Source organism: Petromyzon marinus, chromosome 48 (genome assembly GCF_048934315.1).
Source record: "Petromyzon marinus isolate PM22_M1 ecotype Great Lakes invasive population chromosome 48, UKy_Petmar_22M1.pri1.0, whole genome shotgun sequence".
Taxonomy (NCBI): domain Eukaryota; kingdom Metazoa; phylum Chordata; class Hyperoartia; order Petromyzontiformes; family Petromyzontidae; genus Petromyzon; species Petromyzon marinus.
The window spans coordinates 9,308,774-9,329,377 of NC_133714.1; the positions used below are offsets into that span (position 1 = coordinate 9,308,774).

The 20,604-nt window shown below is 55.6% G+C and overlaps 1 protein-coding gene across 2 annotated transcripts; it reads left to right on the top strand.

Annotated features, from left to right (window-relative positions):
- Positions 1–2,367: 2,367 nt before the first annotated feature.
- Positions 2,368–19,116, top strand: LOC116952735 (uncharacterized). 2 transcript variants are annotated; one of them, XM_076074518.1, is made up of 6 exons: positions 2,368–2,913; positions 8,417–8,514; positions 12,587–12,682; positions 13,993–14,136; positions 15,706–15,986; positions 17,060–19,116. In XM_076074518.1, exons 2-6 carry the CDS (start codon positions 8,418–8,420, stop codon positions 19,085–19,087), a joined length of 2,646 nt encoding a protein of 881 aa, XP_075930633.1. In that variant the 5' UTR covers positions 2,368–2,913; position 8,417; the 3' UTR covers positions 19,088–19,116. The 2 variants fall into 2 exon arrangements, with proteins under 2 accessions (XP_075930633.1, XP_075930634.1); XM_076074519.1 differs by having other exon boundaries at positions 15,706–15,881.
- Positions 19,117–20,604: the final 1,488 nt, after the last annotated feature.

Here is a 20,604-nt window from a genome sequence, read left to right on the forward strand (position 1 = left end):
TCACACAACCAGCTCCTCATACAAACAGTTCCTCACACAACCAGTTCCTCACACAACCAGCTCCTCATACAACCAGTTCCTCATACAAACAGTTCCTCACACAACCAGTTCCTCACACAACCAGCTCCTCATACAACCAGTTCCTCATACAAACAGTTCCTCACACAAACAGTTCCTCACACAAACAGTTCCTCACACAACCAGTTCCTTACACAAACAGTTCCTCATACAACCAGTTCCTCACACAAACAGTTCCTCACACAACCAGTTCCTCACACAAACAATTCCTCACACAAACAGTTCCTCACACAAACAGTTCCTCACACAAACAGTTCCTCACGCAAACAGTTCCTCACACAACCAGTTCCTCACACAAACAGTTCCTCACGCAAACAGTTCCTCACACAAACAGTTCCTCACACAACCAGTTCCTCAAACAACCAGTTCCTCACACAACCAGTTCCTCACGCAAACAGTTCCTCACGCAAACAGTTCCTCACACAAACAGTTCCTCACACAAACAGTTCCTCACACAATCAGTTCCTCACACAACCAGCTCCGAACAAAACCAGTTCCTAATACAACCAATTCCTACCACAATCAGTTCCTCACACAACCAGTTCCTAACACAACCAGTTCCTAAGACAACCAGTTCCTAACACAAACAGTTTCTACCACAATCTGTTCCTCACACAACCAGTTCCTAACACAATCAGTTCCTCATACAAGCAGTTCCTCATACAACCAGTTCCTCACACAACCAGTTCTTCACACAACCAGTTCCTAACACAACCAGTTCCTAATACAATCAGTTCCTCATACAAGCAGTTGTTAACACAATCAGTTCCTCATACAACCAGTTAATCACACAATCTGTTCCACACACAATCTGTTCCTCACACAACCAGTTCCTCACACAACCAGTTCCTCACACAAGCACCTCCTCATACAACCAGTTCCTCATACAAACAGTTCCTCATACAACCAGTTCCGCACACAAACAGTTCCTCATACAAACAGTTCCTCACACAAACAGTTCCTCATACAACCAGTTCATCACACAACCAGTTCCTCACTCAAACAGTTCCTCACACAACCAGTTAATCACACAATCTGTTCCTCACACAACCAGTTCCTCACACAACCAGTTCCTCACACAACCAGTTCCTCATACAACCAGTTAATCACACAATCTGTTCCTCACACAATCAGTTCCTCACACAAACAGTTCCTCACACAACCAGTTCCTCACACAACCAGTTCCTCACACAACCAGCTCCTCATACAACCAGTTCATCATCCAAACAGTTCTTCACACAAACAGTTCCTCATACAACCAGTTCCTCACACAACCAGTTCCTTACACAAACAGTTCCTCATACAACCAGTTCCTCACACAACCAGTTCCTTACACAAACAGTTCCTCACACAACCAGTTCCTCACACAAACAGTTCCTCACACAAACAGTTCCTCACACAACCAGTTCCTCACACAACCAGTTCCTCACACAAACGGTTCCTCATACAAACAGTTCCTCATACAACCAGCTCCTCATACAAACAGTTCCTTACACAATTTGTTCATCACACAATCTGTTCCCCACACAACCAGTTCCTCACACAATCAGTTCCTCACACAAACAGTTTCTCATACAACCAGCTCCTCATACAACCAGTTCAATTTGTTCCAAACACAATTACAGCACTGTAGTTCGGAACACAATCAGCTCCAAACACAATCCGTTCCGAACACAATCCGTTCCTAACACAATCCGTTCCTAACACAATCCGTTCCGAACACACACAGCTCCGAACACACACAGCTCCTAACACAATCCGTTCCTAACACAATCCGTTCCGAACACACACAGCTCCTAACACAACCCGTTCCGAACACAATCCGTTCCTAACACAATCCGTCCTGAACACAATCCATTCCGCACACAGCTCCGAACACAATTCGTTCCTAACACAATCCGTTCCGAACACACACAGCTCCGAACACAATCCGTTCCGAACACAATCCATTCCGAACACACACAGCTCCTAACACAATCCGTTCCGAACACAATCCGTTCTTAACACAATCCGTTCCGAACACAATCCGTTCCTAACACAATCCGTTCCGAACGCACACAGCTCCGAACACAATCCGTTCCGAACACAATCCGTTCCGAACACGCACAGCTCCTAACACAATCCGTTCCGAACACAATCTTTTCCTAACACAATTCGTTCCTAACACAATTCGTTCCTAACACAATCCGTTCCGAACACACACAGCTCCGAACACAATTCGTTCCTAACACAATCCGTTCCGAACACAATCCGTTCCGAACACACACAGCTCCGAACACAATCCGTTCCGAACACAATCCGTTCCGAACACGCACAGCTCCTAACACGGCTTGTCCGGAACGCAGTCAACTTCAAACAAAATTCGTTCCGAACGCAATTACGGTCGTGCCAGTTCGGAACAACATAACCCGTTCCAGAACACAGTTCGGTTGGGAACAACACAACACGTGTTGTTGTTGTAGTTGTGTCGGTGTTGTTGTTGTTGTGTGTGTGTGTGGCGTTGCGCATAAGGCGGCAGTAGCAGTAGCAGCGAGCGGCGATCGCTGCCGCCCACGTCTCGTGCGCAGAAACGCCGCCACCACCACCACCACCACCCTCGCTCGCTCCTGCGAATACGGCGAACAATAAACATCGGCGAACACACACACACACGCGCCGACAGACAACAACAACAGACACTAACTACAACAACAACAGATAACGACGACGACGACCACCACCACCAACAAACAGCGAGGGTGGTAAGAGAGAGAGAAGAGGCCGCGGGGTGTCGAGGCTGCGAGGCGGCAGCGGCTGTTCAGGAAACAGCGGCGAGAGCCTGCCCTAGGCCGCACGGTGAGACAACTCGCGAGGTCGACTCAACACGCGTACTCCTTTAAATGTTCATTAAGATCGCGAGATTTCAGTTGGCTTTTTCTTTTTACAAAAACAAAAACCCCCAACCGATTTACTGTCGCCGTTGTTTAGTACGTTTGTGTATTATTATTATCATCATCATTATTTTTTTTCACACCGATGAACGATTGTTAACTGTCGCGTTCACGCGCTTGCCGTTCGTTGATGTGCCAAATTGCTTTCCGTGCGAGAAGGATTTATAATGTTGGTGGCTGGGGCCTTGTTCACGCGTTCGTGCGCGTTCGTGCGTGTTCACGCGCGATCGTGCGTGTTCACGCGTAACAGCGAGCGAACGCTGCTCGTCAACGCCGTAGGTGAACACCTTACTAGGCGCATGTAGGTACACGCGTTGACGTTGTAATCGGTCAAGGCACCCACCCCCCCTGTACATTGAAACATTTTACACGTGGAACATTCAGACGTATCGTACAAGCCCCACGGACGGGTAGCACGCGATGTAGATTAATCCCGGGCAGGTGAATACACCTGCAGTGTACCGTGTTTTTTTTTTTACACATGAACGCGCAATTTAGTAAAAAACCATTAAATTAAGTACACGCGAACAGATATGCTGTACAAACCTACATGCACATTAACAAAGATACAGATCCCCCGGCACGGCACACCTGGTGGGGTGGGTGGCCGGCACCACGCCCGGCCGCCTTTGTCTCCCCAGTGGCGATGTTTACTACACAACGCACCAGATCACTCATTTGAGGTCGAGTCGACCTAGGGGAGGCCCGCGACCGGTTCAGATATTCGCCACCGGTGTTGGCCGTGAGCGGGAATCGAACTCGGGTCGCCGGCTTCGGAGCGCTGCGGAGTGCTAACCGCTTAAAGTTTGACACTTTCACGTGTTTAGCTAAAAAAAATATAACATAGTTACTCTGCAGTTACTAAAACCACATATTTGCCAGTAACAATACTTGTGTGGGTGTGTGTGTGTCTGTGAGGCCTTAAAAGGAAACGTATGATAGGCGACGTTTCGGGCAATGGCCCTTCTTCATAGCACACAGAAAGGAGATCGGATAACAAGACTTTGTGAGGCTGCGCATCACACCGTTGCCATATATCTTCTAGACGCTAAATTAAACATTGTGAACATTCACGTACGAACACGGGCTCGGAACACCTTTATCACGAATAGCACTGGTGGTGAAAGTCGACGTTCAACGTCCATACACAGATTTAAATCCCTTCGCACCGCCCAACGGAGGGCATTTAAATGCCCAAGAGATGACATTCTTGCGAACTTCGGCAGATTAACTGGTGTAACACATTTACACACACAGTAGACAAAGATCCCCCGTATAGCCTGCACGGACTCTTGGGGCAAGTGCTGTTAGCGAGCGCCTATGAAGGCCGGCACGGCACGCGAAGGGGGGTGGGTGGCCAGCACCACGCCCGGCCGCCTTTGTCTCCCCAGTGGCGACGATGTTCACACACCGCACCACGCACTCGCTTGAGGCTGTATCGACCTTTTTTTGGGGAGGCCCAGGACCGGTTCAGATCATCGTCACCGCTGTTGGCCGTGAGTCTGAATCGACCTTGGGTCGCCAGATTCGTAGCGTGAACCTTCACACGATCGCTCCCCACATACAGTAGTAGACACTTACGGACACGCATACGTTCATACCGCCCGCACCACGCGCGCTGCCAGCGTGTGTGTGTTTGCGAAACGCAGGTATTGTTAGGAATGCGCCACTTGTGCAACATCATTCTTTACACGTTTCACACGTTACCTTCCTTCCACGTTCTGTGATATCGTGACTGCATTGTAGCTCCCCCCCGCCGATGGCTACTCGAGCAAATTGTGCTTGCAGTTCTCCCAACGCTTTGTCAGCGAGGACGGCCACCGAGACGTTAACTACCCCGCATGGTGCACAGGAGGCCACGGGTTCGATCCCGACCCTGACGCCTGCCATATATTTGGAGTTGTGATACACTCCGCTGCACCTGATGCGGTTGTCCGACTTGACCACCTGAATGTTAAATTTTAGTTGTTGCTCTGCATCACCATTAGTAGCCGCAGGAAAGAAGAAGATTCGGAGTTTGCGTGTTCTCTCTCTCTCTCTTCTCGTAGTCGCGTGGATTTATTTTCCGGGTCCTCCGGTTTTTCCCTCCACGTTTTGAATTAACACGCGTTTAGAGTATTTGTGTGCTATAAATTCCCACGTGATAAGCCACTTCGTTGGGCTATCATTTGTGGCCAGGTCGCTTCTGAAAAAGAGCCACATAGCTCAGTGGGCCTTACCTGGTGAAATAAAAAATAGTTTTATAGTTTTAGTGTAGTTCATAGTTTAGCTCTGTGACAGGGGACCCCAGGTTAGGATTGCACCGCAGGATTGCGAGAGATGGCACTGGCTTAGAGGACGCTTTCATCCAGCAGTGGATTGACCATGGCCGATGATGATGAATTTGTACACGAGAAAAGTCTCTCACTAAACCAGTTCTATCACTTTCTGTTAGCGACCCCACACAAGAACTCTCCGGGGATTCGACCCCTAACCCAGGAAACGGTGGCCAGCCCTAAATCTCTGCAGAACAGGGCATGGCAGATGCAGCCACCTCCTTTAATCGGTGAATAATAAAGAGCAGTCGGCAATGTGACTGGTACGGTACGTAGCACGGTTGGCTACGTACGGTGCGAAAGAAGTTAAACATACATACCAGAGCCAGACCATGGATCAGGTGACCTCACACGGCACCCTGCACCACCGATTCACAGACCACGGGTCACATGATTCCACACTTCACCCTGTGCCACGGATATCGTGAGCAATATCACGTCATCTGTCAAGTCTCCAATGAGGCTATCGAATGGCTTCATGACCTCTATATTAATGGGTGGCCAACCCATAACAGACCAAGAGCCAACCAGTACCCATGAGTTCTGCAAAGAGCCAAGTATATATTATATAAGTGTATATATATAAGTGAGCTATATATCTGGCCATCACAAATGATAGCTCAACGAAGTGCCTTAACATCATGTGGAAATGTATAACAGCCAAATACTCGAAATGCATGTTGATTCTACATATGGGGGTAAAAACCGGAGGACCACACGACCACGGGGAGAGAGAGAGAGAGACACGCAAACTCCAAATTTGCAGGCGTCGTCAGGGTCGGGATCAAACCCACGACCTCCTGCATACCAGGCGAGGTAGTTAACATCTCGCCACCGAAAGGGCGCGGCGGTCGCAAGCAGAAGGTCGCGAGGTCAACTCGCGGGGGGTCGATGATACCAGCACCACGTTGAGGGGAGGTCAACAGTGGTTGTCCTATGGAGAGATTCGGCCCCTGCCGTAGCAATGTGGAATTTCCACCACTGGCTCTGCATGGCCGTAAACAGGAGGTGAGCACGGATGCCTCGATGGCTGGTTTAATAGGGTGCCACAGTCGCGAGATGTTAAATACCTCGCCTGGTATACAGGAGGCCGTGGTGTTTGACAATAACGCCTGCTGTACAGAGAGTATTTGCCTGCTATGAAGTTCCACGTGATAAGCCACTAACATTGAACTATCATTTGTGGCCAGGTCGCTTCTGAAAAAGAGCTAGGGAGCTCAGTGGGCTGCCGATGCATTGTGGTCCACGCACAGGGATCCGTTGCCGCGAGATAGGTTTTTTTTTTTATCTTGACACCACGGCAGGCGTTTTCAGGAAGTACGGACGATGCGTGAGACGGTCCCAAGCGAAGTCTCACGAATCTCAAATGTAACTAATACATCTTGCCGTGGGAGTCGCTCTCTTGAACTCGCCCGCGGCGAGTGGGTGAGCAGGCGGGTGAGCAGGCGGGTGAGCAGGCGGGTGAGCAGGCGGGTGAGCAGGCGGGTGAGCAGGCGGGTGAGCAGGCGGGTGAGCGAGGTACCTGAGAAAGTGAGTGAGCGCCGATACCTCTGTGGGGAGCGGCGGTGCAGCGACCTATGAACCCGGCGACCCCAGTTAAATTGCCGCTCACGGCCAACACCCAGTAGCGATTATCTGAACCGGTCCTGGGCCTCCCCTAGGTCGACTCGGCCTCAAATGAGTACCTGTCGCGGTGTGTAATCTTCGCCACTAAGGAGACAAAGGCGGCTGGGCGTGGTGCTGGCCACCCATCCGTGCCAGCCTTCATAGAACTGCTTTTTGTGCTTAGTTTGTTGTCCTTCCCCCGCACTTCCGATTGGCGCGGTTGGCTACGTACGGTGCTAAAGAAGTTCGCCATACATAGGTGCTACTCGCTAAGAGCACTTGCCACAGCAGTCTGTTACGGGGATCTTTGTCTTGGCTGTGAGAGTCACTCTCTAACTCACTCGCAGTGAGTGGGTAAGCCAGTTGGTGTGTTAGCGGATGAGTGGGCGAGTGCGTGCTGCTGAGTATGGCTTTGAGATTTCCTATCCAACTCCCCCCACGGTGAGTGAGTGAGTGGGTGAGTAAGTGAGTGAGCAAGTGCCTGAGTGCTGCTGAATCTGGCTGTGAGAGGCACTCTCTTACTTAGCCATGGTGAATGGGTGAGTCGGTTGGTGTGTGAGCGGGTGAGTCGGTGAGTCTTGTAGAATCTGGCTGTAAAAGTCGCTATCCAACTCACCAGTGGTGAGTGAGTGGGCAAGCGATCTGAGAAAGATAGTAATAATTGGCGGGTCATCAACAGCTTGTGCACCGCGTGGCAATTCATTTCTCTCAGCTGTGTCAGGTGGTGGAGGGTCTTGTGACACAAATTTGGCCAAATGATGATGTAGCTTAACGCAAAACTATATTTTAAATTGTACAGTGATTTGTCGCGAGGAATGGCGTTCAGTTAAATCCTGTCATACAGCACTTTATCAAAGCTTCACTTGCAATATCTGTTCATGTTTGTTAACTTTATTTGGTCGACCTAAAAATAATCTCTGTCCGAGCCATCTTATACTACAGGGACTGTAATATTTAAAATTGATTTATGTAAGCGCAATTTTTGTCATGTGGTTAAGTTGTTTTTGCTCTGATTTTCTTTTGCCTCATTGCTATTATTGATTTATTTAGCTTTTGTCATTTTTGTAGACCAGGTGACCATTGCAAAAGGGACTATCCTGGGGAGCGGGAGTGTAGCTGTTAGCGCGCTGCGCTACGAACCCGGCTACCCAAGTTCGATTTCCGCTCACTGTCAAAATCAGTGACGATTATCTGAACCGGTCCTGGGCCTCCCCTAGGTCGACTAAGCCTCAAATGAGTACCAAGTGCGGTGCTTAAACATCGCCACTTGGGAGACAAAGGCGGCCGAGCGCGATGCTGGCCACCCACCCCCCTCGTGTGCCGTTCCGTCCCTTCACAGGTGCTCTTTAACAGCATTTGCCCCTACAGTCTGTTAAGGCTATACGGGGGGGCCTTTGTTTTTGTTTTTTTGGTGTGTGTGTGTGGCTTGGCGCTCCGCGCGGTGACATCGGCGGTCGCCAATTGTCTCGCACTTCCCCCAACCCTTAGGATGATGAAGAAAAGAGTCGTGAAGACTCCGAGCAGCCCGAGTGAGACCGTGGAGAAAGGCACTCAGACTGCGCAGTGTGACCATGTCTGCTGCCTGGGTACGCACGCACGCACATGGGTGTGTGTGAGTCTATGGGTCTCTGTGTCAGTCTATGGGTCTCTGTGTGATTTTTATGTGTCTCTGTGTGAGTAGATGGGTCTTTGTGTGAGTCTATGGGTCTCTGTGTGAGCATATAGGTCTTTGTGTGAGTCTCTGGGTTTCTCTGTGTGAGTCTCTGGGTCTCTCTGTGCGAGTCTCTGGGTCTCTCTGTGTGAGTCTCTGGGTCTCTCTGTGCGAGTCTCTGGGTCTCTCTGTGCGAGTCTCTGGGTCTCTCTGTGCGAGTCTCTGGGTCTCTCTGTGCGAGTCTCTGGGTCTCTCTGTGCGAGTCTCTGGGTCTCTCTGTGCGAGTCTCTGGGTCTCTCTGTGCCCACTGCGAATGTCCTAGCCGCTACAAAGCCAGCCGCTCGATTCACAACCTGGGCATCGATTTCTCATCGCCAGCTCGGCCCGACATCCGCTACGAAAGCAGCACGGGAAGGGAGGTGGCGACCTCCCCATGTGGCCTCGCTCTATATATTAACAACCAGAGTCTCTACGTGAGTCTGTGGGTCTCTACGTGAGTCTGTGGGTCTCTACGTGAGTCTGTGGGTCTCTACGTGAGTCCGTGCGTCCCTACGTGAGTCCGTGGGTCTCTACGTGAGTCCGTGGGTCCCTACGTGAGTCTGTGGGTCTCTACATGAGTCTGTGGGTCTCTACGTGAGTCTGTGGGTCTCTACGTGAGTCCGTGGGTCTCTACGTGAGTCTGTAGGTCTCTACGTGAGTCTGTGGGTCACTATGTGAGTCTGTGGGTCCCTACGTGAGTCTGTGGGTCTCTATGTGAGTCTGTGGGTCTCTACGTGAGTCTGTGGGTCTCTACGTGAGTCTGTGGGTCTCTACGTGAGTCCGTGCGTCCCTACGTGAGTCCGTGGGTCTCTACGTGAGTCCGTGGGTCCCTACGTGAGTCTGTGGGTCTCTACATGAGTCTGTGGGTCTCTACGTGAGTCTGTGGGTCTCTACGTGAGTCCGTGGGTCTCTACGTGAGTCTGTAGGTCTCTACGTGAGTCTGTGGGTCACTATGTGAGTCTGTGGGTCCCTACGTGAGTCTGTGGGTCTCTATGTGAGTCTGTGGGTCTCTACGTGAGTCTGTAGGTCTCTACGTGAGTCCGTGGGTCTCTACGTGAGTCTGTGGGTCTCTACGTGAGTCTGTGGGTCTCTACGTGAGTCTGTGGGTCTCTACGTGAGTCCGTAGGTCCCTACGTGAGTCTGTGGGTCCCTACGTGAGTCTGTAGGTCTCTACGTGAGTCCGTGGGTCCCTACGTGAGTCCGTGGGTCTCTACGTGAGTCTGTAGGACTCTACGTGAGTCTGTGGGTCTCTACGTGAGTCTGTAGGACTCTACGTGAGTCCGTGGGTCTCTACGTGAGTCCGTGGGTCCCTACGTGAGTCCGTGGGTCCCTACGTGAGTCTGTGGGTCTCTACGTGAGTCTGTAGGTCTCTACGTGAGTCTGTGGGTCTCTACGTGAGTCTGTGGGTCTCTACGTGAGTCTGTGGGTCTCTACGTGAGTCCGTGGGTCCCTACGTGAGTCTGTGGGTCTCTACGTGAGTCTGTGGGTCTCTACGTGAGTCTGTGGGTCTCTACGTGAGTCTGTGGGTCTCTACGTGAGTCCGTGGGTCTCTACGTGAGTCTGTGCGTCCCTACGTGAGTCTGTGGGTCTCTACGTGAGTCTGTGGGTCTCTACGTGAGTCTGTGGGTCTCTACGTGAGTCCGTGGGTCCCTACGTGAGTCTGTGGGTCTCTACGTGAGTCTGTGGGTCTCTACGTGAGTCCGTGGGTCCCTACGTGAGTCCGTGGGTCTCTACGTGAGTCTGTGGGTCTCTACGTGAGTCCGTAGGTCCCTACGTGAGTCTGTGGGTCTCTACGTGAGTCTGTAGGTCTCTACATGAGTCTGTGGGTCACTATGTGAGTCTGTGGGTCCCTACGTGAGTCTCTGGGTCTCTATGTGAGTCTGTGGGTCCCTACGTGAGTCTGTGGGTCTCTACGTGAGTCTGTAGGTCTCTACGTGAGTCCGTGGGTCTCTACGTGAGTCTGTAGGACTCTACGTGAGTCTGTGGGTCTCTACGTGAGTCTGTGGGTCTCTACGTGAGTCTGTAGGACTCTACGTGAGTCCGTGGGTCTCTACGTGAGTCCGTGGGTCCCTACGTGAGTCCGTGGGTCCCTACGTGAGTCTGTGGGTCTCTACGTGAGTCTGTAGGTCTCTACGTGAGTCTGTGGGTCTCTACGTGAGTCTGTGGGTCTCTACGTGAGTCTGTGGGTCTCTACGTGAGTCTGTGGGTCTCTACGTGAGTCTGTGGGTCTCTACGTGAGTCCGTGAGTCCCTACGTGAGTCTGTGGGTCTCTACGTGAGTCTGTGGGTCTCTACGTGAGTCCGTGGGTCCCTACGTGAGTCTGTGGGTCTCTACGTGAGTCTGTGGGTCTCTACGTGAGTCTGTGGGTCTCTACGTGAGTCCGTGGGTCTCTACGTGAGTCTGTGCGTCCCTACGTGAGTCTGTGGGTCTCTACGTGAGTCTGTGGGTCTCTACGTGAGTCTGTGGGTCTCTACGTGAGTCCGTGGGTCCCTACGTGAGTCTGTGGGTCTCTACGTGAGTCTGTGGGTCTCTACGTGAGTCCGTGGGTCCCTACGTGAGTCCGTGGGTCTCTACGTGAGTCTGTGGGTCTCTACGTGAGTCCGTAGGTCCCTACGTGAGTCTGTGGGTCTCTACGTGAGTCTGTAGGTCTCTACATGAGTCTGTGGGTCACTATGTGAGTCTGTGGGTCCCTACGTGAGTCTCTGGGTCTCTATGTGAGTCTGTGGGTCTCTACGTGAGTCTGTGGGTCTCTACGTGAGTCTGTGGGTCCCTACGTGAGTCTGTGGGTCTCTACGTGAGTCTGTGGGTCTCTACGTGAGTCTGTGGGTCTCTACGTGAGTCTGTGGGTGTCTACGTGAGTCCTTGGGGCTCTACGTGAGTCTGTGGGTCTCTACGTGAGTCCGTGGGTCCCTACGTGAGTCCGTGGGTCTCTACGCAAGTCCGTGGGTCTCTACGTGAGTCCGTGGGTCCCTACGTGAGTCTGTGGGTCTCTATGTGAGTCTGTGGGTCTCTACGTGAGTCTGTGGGTCTCTACGTGAGTCTGTGGGTCTCTATGTGAGTCTGTGGGTCTCTACGTGAGTCTGTGGGTCTCTACGTGAGTCTGTGGGTCTCTATGTGAGTCTGTGGGTCTCTACGTGAGTCTGTGGGTCCCTACGTGAGTCTGTGGGTCTCTACGTGAGTCTGTGGGTCTCTACTTGAGTCCGTGGGTCTCTACGTGAGTCCGTGGGTCCCTACGTGAGTCTGTGGGTCTCTATGTGAGTCTGTGGGTCTCTACGTGAGTCTGTGGGTCTCTATGTGAGTCTGTGGGTCTCTACTTGAGTCCGTGGGTCTCTACGTGAGTCCGTGGGTCCCTACGTGAGTCTGTGGGTCTCTATGTGAGTCTGTGGGTCTCTATGTGAGTCCGTAGGTCCCTACGCAAGTCCGTGGGTCTCTACGTGAGTCTGTGGGTCCCTACGTGAGTCTGTGGGTCTCTGTGTGAGTCTGTGGGTCTCTATGTGAGTCTGTGGGTCTCTATGTGAGTCCGTAGGTCCCTACACAAGTCCGTGGGTCTCTACGTGAGTCTGTGGGTCCCTACGTGAGTCTGTGGGTCTCTACGCGAGTCTGTGGGTCTCTACGTGAGTCCGTGAGTCCCTACGCGACTCTGTGGGTCTTTACGTAAGTCTGTGGGTCTCTACGTGAGTCTGTGGGTCCCTACGTGACTCTGTGGGTCTCTACGTGAGTCTGTGGGTCTCTACGTGAGTCCGTGGGTCTCTACGTGAGTCTGTGGGTCTCTACGTGAGTCTGTGGGTCTCTACGTGAGTCTGTGGGTCTCTACGTGAGTCTGTGGGTCTCTATATGAGTCTGTGGGTCTCTACGTGAGTCTGTGGGTCTCTACGTGAGTCTGTGGGTCTCTACGTGAGTCCGTGGGTCTCTACGCGAGTCTGCACGTTGCTGAATCTTCACGACGCATGCCTCGTTGTTGCTCGCAGGCCACAGCACGGAGCTTGGAGACCCGCCGCTCCTGCAGAGACAAGTTTCCACCTCCAAGGCTGGCATCCAGCAGATCATCGAATGCTTCCGCTCCGGTACGGCCAGCGCAACAGGCAAAACGCCCTCGCAGCCTCTGCCCCTCCGTGGTAACACACAGGGCGAGGTCTGTGAAAAAGAGCTTCATAGCTCATCGGATTCCTCCTGTATAAATACATATTATGATTCTGAACATGTAACGTGTTATGTACGTACGGTATGTTCTCACTTAACGTGGTAGAACACCGCATTTATGGAAAAATTGCATTTAAATGATATACAATATAGGGTACAGCACAGTCTGCGATATCACGCAAGATGCGTACGCATGCTGAGCAAAGACTGAGGCGCATGAGCTGTATCTAGAGGCATCCAGCAGCATCCCCAATGCCTTGTGCGATGCTATGCTGAGGCAGCCGTACAACCCGCTTATTACTACTCGGGCGACGTAGTTCTGTTTGCTCGATCGCGTTATTACCAATTCGCATCAAAAATGTATTCCCTAATACATTCATCGGGTTACATGCAACTCGCGTTATGAAAACACCACGCGTTATAGGAGATCAACCCATACGTATGTTGACTTTCTTTCGCAGAAGGACAACAAACCAAACATAAAAAGCAATTCTAAAGAAATTCGTCTTCAATCGGGGATGCTTTAAAAGTGCACAGCTCCAGCAGCGCCGTAATCTCGAGCAGGAAGAACGTTCCAGGTGGCTGCAGGAGCGAATCTGAAAGTGCGCGATGCGGTGACCTGTCTTATCTTTCGACGGCGAGCTAAAGGCCGCCGCTGCGAGGATGACCAGCGGAGTTCGCGTGATGATGGTTTATTGCTCCTTGGCGAGATCGGCGAGGTGTTGCGGTTCGTTTGTGGCAAGCACTTTGTGCGTAATGAGCACTCCCCTGTAATGTGTTCGTTCAGCCACTGGAAGCTGTGTAACGCGTACCGCTCTTGTGTCAACCCACCGCTGGATGAGGGCCTCCTTACGCCATAGCTATCGTACAGCGGTGGGAGGGGGCAGTGGGTGGCAGGGTGGTGGCGCTGTGGTAACGCTCATGCCCAGCTGCAAGGACGGACCTGGGTTCAATTCCTGAACCCGGCCGCATTGTTGCGTGGAGTTTGTGTGTTCTCCCACTGTTCTACAGTGTGAGTTATATGATTGGAGTTTATTTATCCTCTCCCCCTTGTTCCACATGGAATTCCCTCCCTCCCTCCTCTCCCTCCCTCCCCTCCCTCCTCTTCCTCCCTCCCTCCCTCCTCTCCCTCCCTCCCCTTCCTCCCCTTCCTCCCTTCTCCTCTTCCTCCCTCCCTCCCTCCCTCCCTTCTCCTCTTCCTCCCTCCCTCCCCTTCCTCCCTCCCGACCGATAGGCACCCGGGAGCTGAGGAATCTCCTGCTGCGGGAGGTTGACACGATCTTCGAGTGCCGTCTGTGCCGGGGCCTCTTCCGGGGGCTGCCGAACCTGGTGACGCACCGTGAGCACTACTGCCGCACCGCGCTGCCCGGCAGCCAAGGTTCGGTCTCCCCGCCCACCCTGCCATCCCGCCCGCCCGCCCGCCCGCCCACCCACCCAACTACCCGCCCAACTACCCGTCCACCCTCCCGCCAACCCGCCCAACTACCCTCCCAACTACCCACCCAACTACTCGCCTACCCACCCAACTACCCACCTGCCCGCTCAAATACCCACCCACCCACCCTACCGCCCAACTGCCTGGCCACCCGCCCAACCAAGTGCCCGGTGCCGCGTTTGAGCATCAGCACTGGGGGAGACAGAGGCTGGCCGAAATGAGTGTTCAATCTGTAGGCTTTAAAGTGCGTAACTCCAGTTGCTCCCTAATATCGGAAGGAAGAGCGTTCCAAACGGCCGCAGAAGCGCATCTGCTGGCTAGCCAAAAAGCCGCTGCTGCTGCTGCTGGGGTGACTGTGGTTCGCGCTATGATTGTGATTAATCTTTCTTCTTCCGTGCGGCGGATGTGGATGCAGAGCAACAACTACAATTTTTACTTCCAGGTGGTCTAGGCAGATAACCGCATCGGGAGCGGTAGCGGAGTGTATCATTGCGATGTCTCCTTCGTATTTATAGATCGGGCATTGCATTGTTATACGTTGTACGGTCTGGTCTGGATGACCACAGTCGCACACTACTGGAGAGTTTTTAATTTGTGCATCAAGTATCCCCATCTGCCATGGTTTGTGCAGTGGATGCGGTTTAGGGTGGACCATGAGACTAGGGTTGTTAATATATAACGTATTCGTTCGGCCACCGGAAGCCAATGCAACTGGACGAGCACTCGACTGACATGATTGTGTGTGTGTGCGTCTCGTGTGTGTGTGTCTCGTGTGTGTGTGTCTCGTGTGTGTGTGTCTCGTGTGTGTGTGTGTGTGTCTCTTGTGTGTGTGTGCACGTGCGTCTCGTGTGTGTGTGTGTCTCGTGTGTGTGTGTGTGTGTGTCTCGTGTGTGTGTGTGTGTATCTCGTGTGTGTGTGTGTCTCGTGTGTGTGTGTGTGTGTCTCGTGTGTGTGTGTGTGTGCGTCTCGTGTGTGTGTGTGTGCGTCTCGTGTGTGTGTGTGTGCGTCTCGTGTGTGTGTGTGTGCGTCTCGTGTGTGTGTGTGTGCGTGTGCGTCTCGTGTGTGTGTGTGTCTCGTGTGTGTGTGTGTGCGTGTGCGTCTCGTGTGTGTGTGTGTGTCTCGTGTGTGTGTGTGTGTGCGTCTCGTGTGTGTGTCTCGTGTGTGTGTGTGTGTGCGTCTCGTGTGTGTGTGTGCGTCTCGTGTGTGTGTGTGCGTCTCGTGTGTGTGTGTGTGCGTCTCGTGTGTGTGTGTGTGTGCGTCTCGTGTGTGTGTGTGTGTGCGTCTCGTGTGTGTGTGTGTGTGCGTCTCGTGTGTGTGTGTGTGTGCGTATCTCGTGTGTGTGTGTGTGTGCGTATCTCGTGTGTGTGTGTGTGTGTGTCTCGTGTGTGTGTGTGTGTGCGCGTCTCGTGTGTGTGTGTGTGTGTGTGCGCGTCTCGTGTGTGTGTGTGTGCGTCTCGTGTGTGTGTGTGCGTGTGTCTCGTGTGTGTGTGTGTGTGTGTGCATGTTACGCAGACGAGCTGGGCCATGGCGACGAGCCAGGCCACACGCGCGTCACTCGGGACCTGCTGGACGCGATGGCGCCGCGAGATGACGTCGGCGAGGGCGGCGACGGCGACGCCCGCGGGGCGCCAGGCTACGTGCTGCGTCTGCAGGCCATCGGCGGCAACCCCCACGCCGTCTTCCAGCACGTGAGCAGCGCCGGCGCCTCGGCACGCCGGGGCCCTTCGCAGGACGGGCAGCCCGTGCCGCGGCCGCCCGCAGCCGCCCTGGCCGGCGGGAGAGATTCCGGCGCGGTGGGTGAACCGGGGCGGTCCGTGGCAAGATGTTGTCTCCCTCGCCTGGTATGCAGGAGGTCGTGGGTTCGATCCCGACCCTGATGCCACCTGTTACGTATTTGGAGTTTGCGTCTCTCTCTCCCCCGGTGCTGGTCGCTTGGACTATAAATTTCCACGTGATAATAAGCCACTTTGCTGAACTGTAAATTGTGGCCGGGTCGCTCAGTGAGCCCCTTACCTGGTCAAATAAAAAAAAATAGTTTAGTTTTGGCGTCTCTGATGTAACCGCTGCGATTCCCCTGAAGGAGAGAGAGGGACACCCAGGCCAGAGTTGAGATCCAGGGTCTTAGTACAGGCATACCTCCTGTAGCGCGAGGGATGCGTCATTCGTAAACGGAGCGCCGTACGAAACGGCGCTTTCGGAGGTCATGATAACATGGTTCCACCGGAGATGCGGTGTGGCCTGATCCACGCGCGAATTTTCCTCCAGGACAAAGAGCGTGATAAGGAAACGGCGTTATAGGAGGCAGCACACGACGCTCGTGCAGTGCCGGCCTTCATAGGTGCTCGCTGACAGCACTTGCCCCAACACTATGTTAAGGCTATAAAGGGGATCTTTGTGTTTGTGCACGTGTGTGTGCGGTAGTGCAGTCGTGAGTGTGCTATGCTACGTATGTATGTGTGTTGAACTTTTTTTGCACCGTACATAGCCAACCGTGCCAATCGGGGGTGCAGGGAATCAAACGAAACACAAAAGGGCGGATTTCATGAAGCTGTTGTCAAAGGAAAGAAATGCGCTACGAAAAACCGGCGACCCGAGTTCGAAATCCCGCCCACAGCCAATGCCGCCGACGATTATCTGAACGGTTCCTGGGCCTCCCCTTGGGTCAACTTCGTCTCAAATGAGCACTTTGTACGCTGTGTGTACGGGGATCACTACTTTCTACACGCGGCCTCAAAGTTTAACGGTACCGTAGCCGGGCCTGATACCGCTGCGGTGCGTTCCTGGTGCGGTGCGCGCGGACCCTCGCCCCACCAGCCCGCTTAAGGCCTACACGGGTGACCTTTGCCCTTTGCCTGTCGGAGAGCAGGACCGGAGCGAGCGGGGCAACGCGGCGCAGACCGCCGCCGGCGCCCCCTTTGCCGGCGGCGCCTCTGCCGGCGCCGCGACCGTGACGACCCAGCCGAGCGGCGGCGGCGGCGGCAGGGAGCGACCGCGTAAGAACCGCAAACTCTCCCGCTGCACGTTCTGCAAGGGCACGTTCACCTCCAAGATCGGCCTGCGCCTGCACACGGCCCGGGCCCACCTCGGGCTGCTGCGCGCCGGGCGTCCGGACGCCGACTCGGCCGGCGTCGGCGCGGCGCCCGCGTCCCCGTCGTCGCCCGCCGCCGAGGGCCACCGCGATCATCCGCCCTCCCGCGACCGGACGTTCGGCTCCGGCGCCGAGCTCCTGGAGCGCCTCCTGGAGGGCGACCGCGGCGAGCGCGGGGACGGGCCCGGCGACGGCACCGCGTCGCCCGTGTCCGGCTCGCGGCCGCGGGGAGCCGCCGCCGGTGGCCACGGCCGCCCCGGCGCGGAGGAGGCCTTCGCGTCGGGGCTCTACTCCTCGCTTGGCGCGCCGCCGTCGCCCGACCCGCCGCCCGGCGGGGCCCCGGGGTCGTCCCGGCGGCTCTCCGCGCCGAGGGCCGACGCCGGGTTCGTCGACTCGGCCGGCGGCCGGGAAGGGACGGCCCTCGACGACGACGGCGGAGACGGCGGCGACGGCGGCGACGGCGACGGCGGAGGAGGGAGGGGGAACTCGGCGGTGGCCGAGCCGGGGGAGGTTGGGTCGTCGGCGACATCGGTGCTGGCGGCGACGCCGCAAGGCGACGGGCCGGCCGGCGGCGACGCGGGGCGGGCGCAGGGCGGGAGCCGGCGTGCGCCCAAGGCTCACAAGAACAAGTTCTGTCCCCTGTGCTGCAAGGCGTTCTTTGACCACCGCGGAGTCAAGAAGCACCTGAAGAAGGTCCACAAGGTGAGGAGGAGTAAAGTGGCGGCGGCGGCGGCTGCGGCGGGAGACACCGAGCGGAAACGCGAGCCTCCCGGCAAAGCGCCGGGCGACCCGGAAGCGCGTGCCGCCGATCCTGGTCTCGACAAATCTCCTGGCAGAGCCGTGGGCAGGGTAAGGAAACTCCGCGGGGTCGGCGAAGCGAGTGAGCGCACCGAAGGCGGCGGCGGCGGCGGCGGCGGTGGGGATGGTCGGCGCTCCAACAACGTTTGCCCCGTGTGCGACAAATCCTTCTCGAGGTCTAGCCACATCACGCGGCACATGGATACCATGCACCCGGCCACGCAGCAACCCGGCACCACCGCCGCTGCCGGCGCCACCGCCGCCGGCCCTGGTGCCGGCAACGCCGTTGTCGGGGTGAAGGAGGCGCCGCTCAAAAAGAGCCGGTGCGGTAAAAATGCTCCGGCCGCGACGACGGCCAAGAAGGCGACTCGTAAACCGACGCCGCCGCCGCCGCCGCCGCCGCCGCCGCCGCCGCCCGCCGACGCCCGGGGAAGCGACACTCGTGCACGGAGGGACGCCGGGCAACTTGGCGGCGTGGGTCGCGCGGGCGGGCGGAAACGGGCCGCCGAGTCGCCCTCGCCAGCTGCGCCCAAGGCGCCCAAGTTGCTGCCCAAGCCGCCGGCGAAGCCCCCCAAGCCGGCGAGGCCGTCGTCGGTCGCCGCCCCCGCCGCCGCCGCCGCGGCCGCCGCCGCGGCCGCCGCCGCGGCCGCCGTGTCGCCCGCGGAGGGTCTGGCGTACGTGCGCGCCGTGTGCGACGACGCGCGCCTGCGCTGCGGCTTGTGCTCGCAGCGCTTCCGGGCGCCGGCGGCGCTGTGGCGCCACGCCAGGACGCACTTCTCCCGCGACCGCCGCTTCGTGCGCCTCTTCCGGTGCCCGCGCTGCGACTTCGAGTCGTGCGCCCGCGACGCCGTCGGGGTGCACCTCGTGGCCACGCACCGGCCCAAGACCAAGGACCGGGCCGCCCTGCTGCTGCGCGTGCACAAGGAGCAGATGCTGAGGCCCGCGAAGGCCGCCCTGCAGTCCATCCTGCGGCGGCAGCAGCAGCTGCAGCAGCGCGACGCGCGGTGACGCGTCGGTCGCGTTGGGGGATCCGGGGCGGGGGCACGGTGGGGGGGTGGGGGGGGTGGGGGGGTGGGGGGGGTGGGGGGGTGGGGGGGGGTGGGGGGGGGGATGATTGGCCCCAAAGGAGGAGGTCGCGGTTGCCGTTGCGGGCCGACTCGGTGGCGGGGTTTGCGGTGAGCACGGTCGGCTACGCACGGTGCGAAAGAAGTTCGGCGTACGTACTGGCGCTGGCTAGGATCGTTGGCTCGCCGGGGTTTTGCCCGGGGTACCCTTTGCTGCAGGAGAGGGGAGGTTGCCGTGAGTGTGTGTGTGTGCGTGCGCGTGTGGGGAGTGGTAGTGCAGCGGTTAGCGCTACGCTGCGCTACGAACCCGGCGATGCGAGTTCGATTCCCGCTCACGGCCAACACCAGTGACGATTATCTGAACCGGTCCCGGGCCTCCCCTAGGTCGACTCGGCCTCAAATGAGTACCTGATGCAGTGTGTAAACGTCGCCACTGGGGAGACAAAGGCGTCGTGCTGGCCACCCACCCCCTCGTGTGCCGTGCCGGCCTTCGTAGGCACTGTTGTTGCTCGCTAATAGCACTTTCCCCAATAGTCCGTGAAGGCTATACGGGGAATCTTTGTACTGCCGGGTGGTCTGGAGGTTCGAGCGTGAAGCTAGGCGCCGTTGATGGCCTGGATCCGGACCCCAAGCGCTGTCACACGTGGGTACGTTGCATCTGCAAGCGCTGGCGTGTTGATTGTCTTGGCATGGCCATCAGGGACTGCACAGCAACCTTCAGGTCAATTGATATCTCCTAGCCACCGTGGCGCCCATGGTGGAGAGATTTAATTAATTTACTCGACCCGGCCAATCTGCAGCCGTGAGTAGTAAACGTTTATTTTATTTAGTGATAACGGAACACAAACACTCCTTTTGCAGAGCATTGTGGAATTCAGCTTCGGAAGTGGTTCCTGCATTGTTATCAGCTCCCTCCCTCCTCTCATTTCTTTTGTTTCCCGAGTTATCAACATCCGTTTCAGAATCATAATTATTTATTTCGACTGGGAGAAGGAAATCCGAAGAGCTGTGAAGCTTTTTTTTTCCACGGGGTCAGCAAAATCACAACGGCAAACGGTACAAAAACCGCGATCGGGAGTGCAAAACATGAACGACGGTAAGCTAATCACTAAATTTAACTAAGTGGATTATCCGAGTCCGATCGATCATGATTGGGCAAGGCAGCCACAACAAAACAGTCCCGGATCACACCAAGAGAGCACCCGTGCATCGGTAGTCCCTCAACAAGCTGGCGCATTGACATTGCACTACCGACACCGCACACAGGGTCACGACCGCAGTCACGAATCGCGGTTGCGAATGTGACCGGCCGTTGCCGGCACTGCCGATCTTCCGCTTCGGCGACGCGTGTGTTTTTTTCGTTCGAGAGGGAACATTTTCGAGAATGTCGAGGGAGTGCAACGAGCGCCGTTCCCAAAACGTAGTTGCCCCCCCCAACGGCAAAAGGGCTTTGGTCACCTA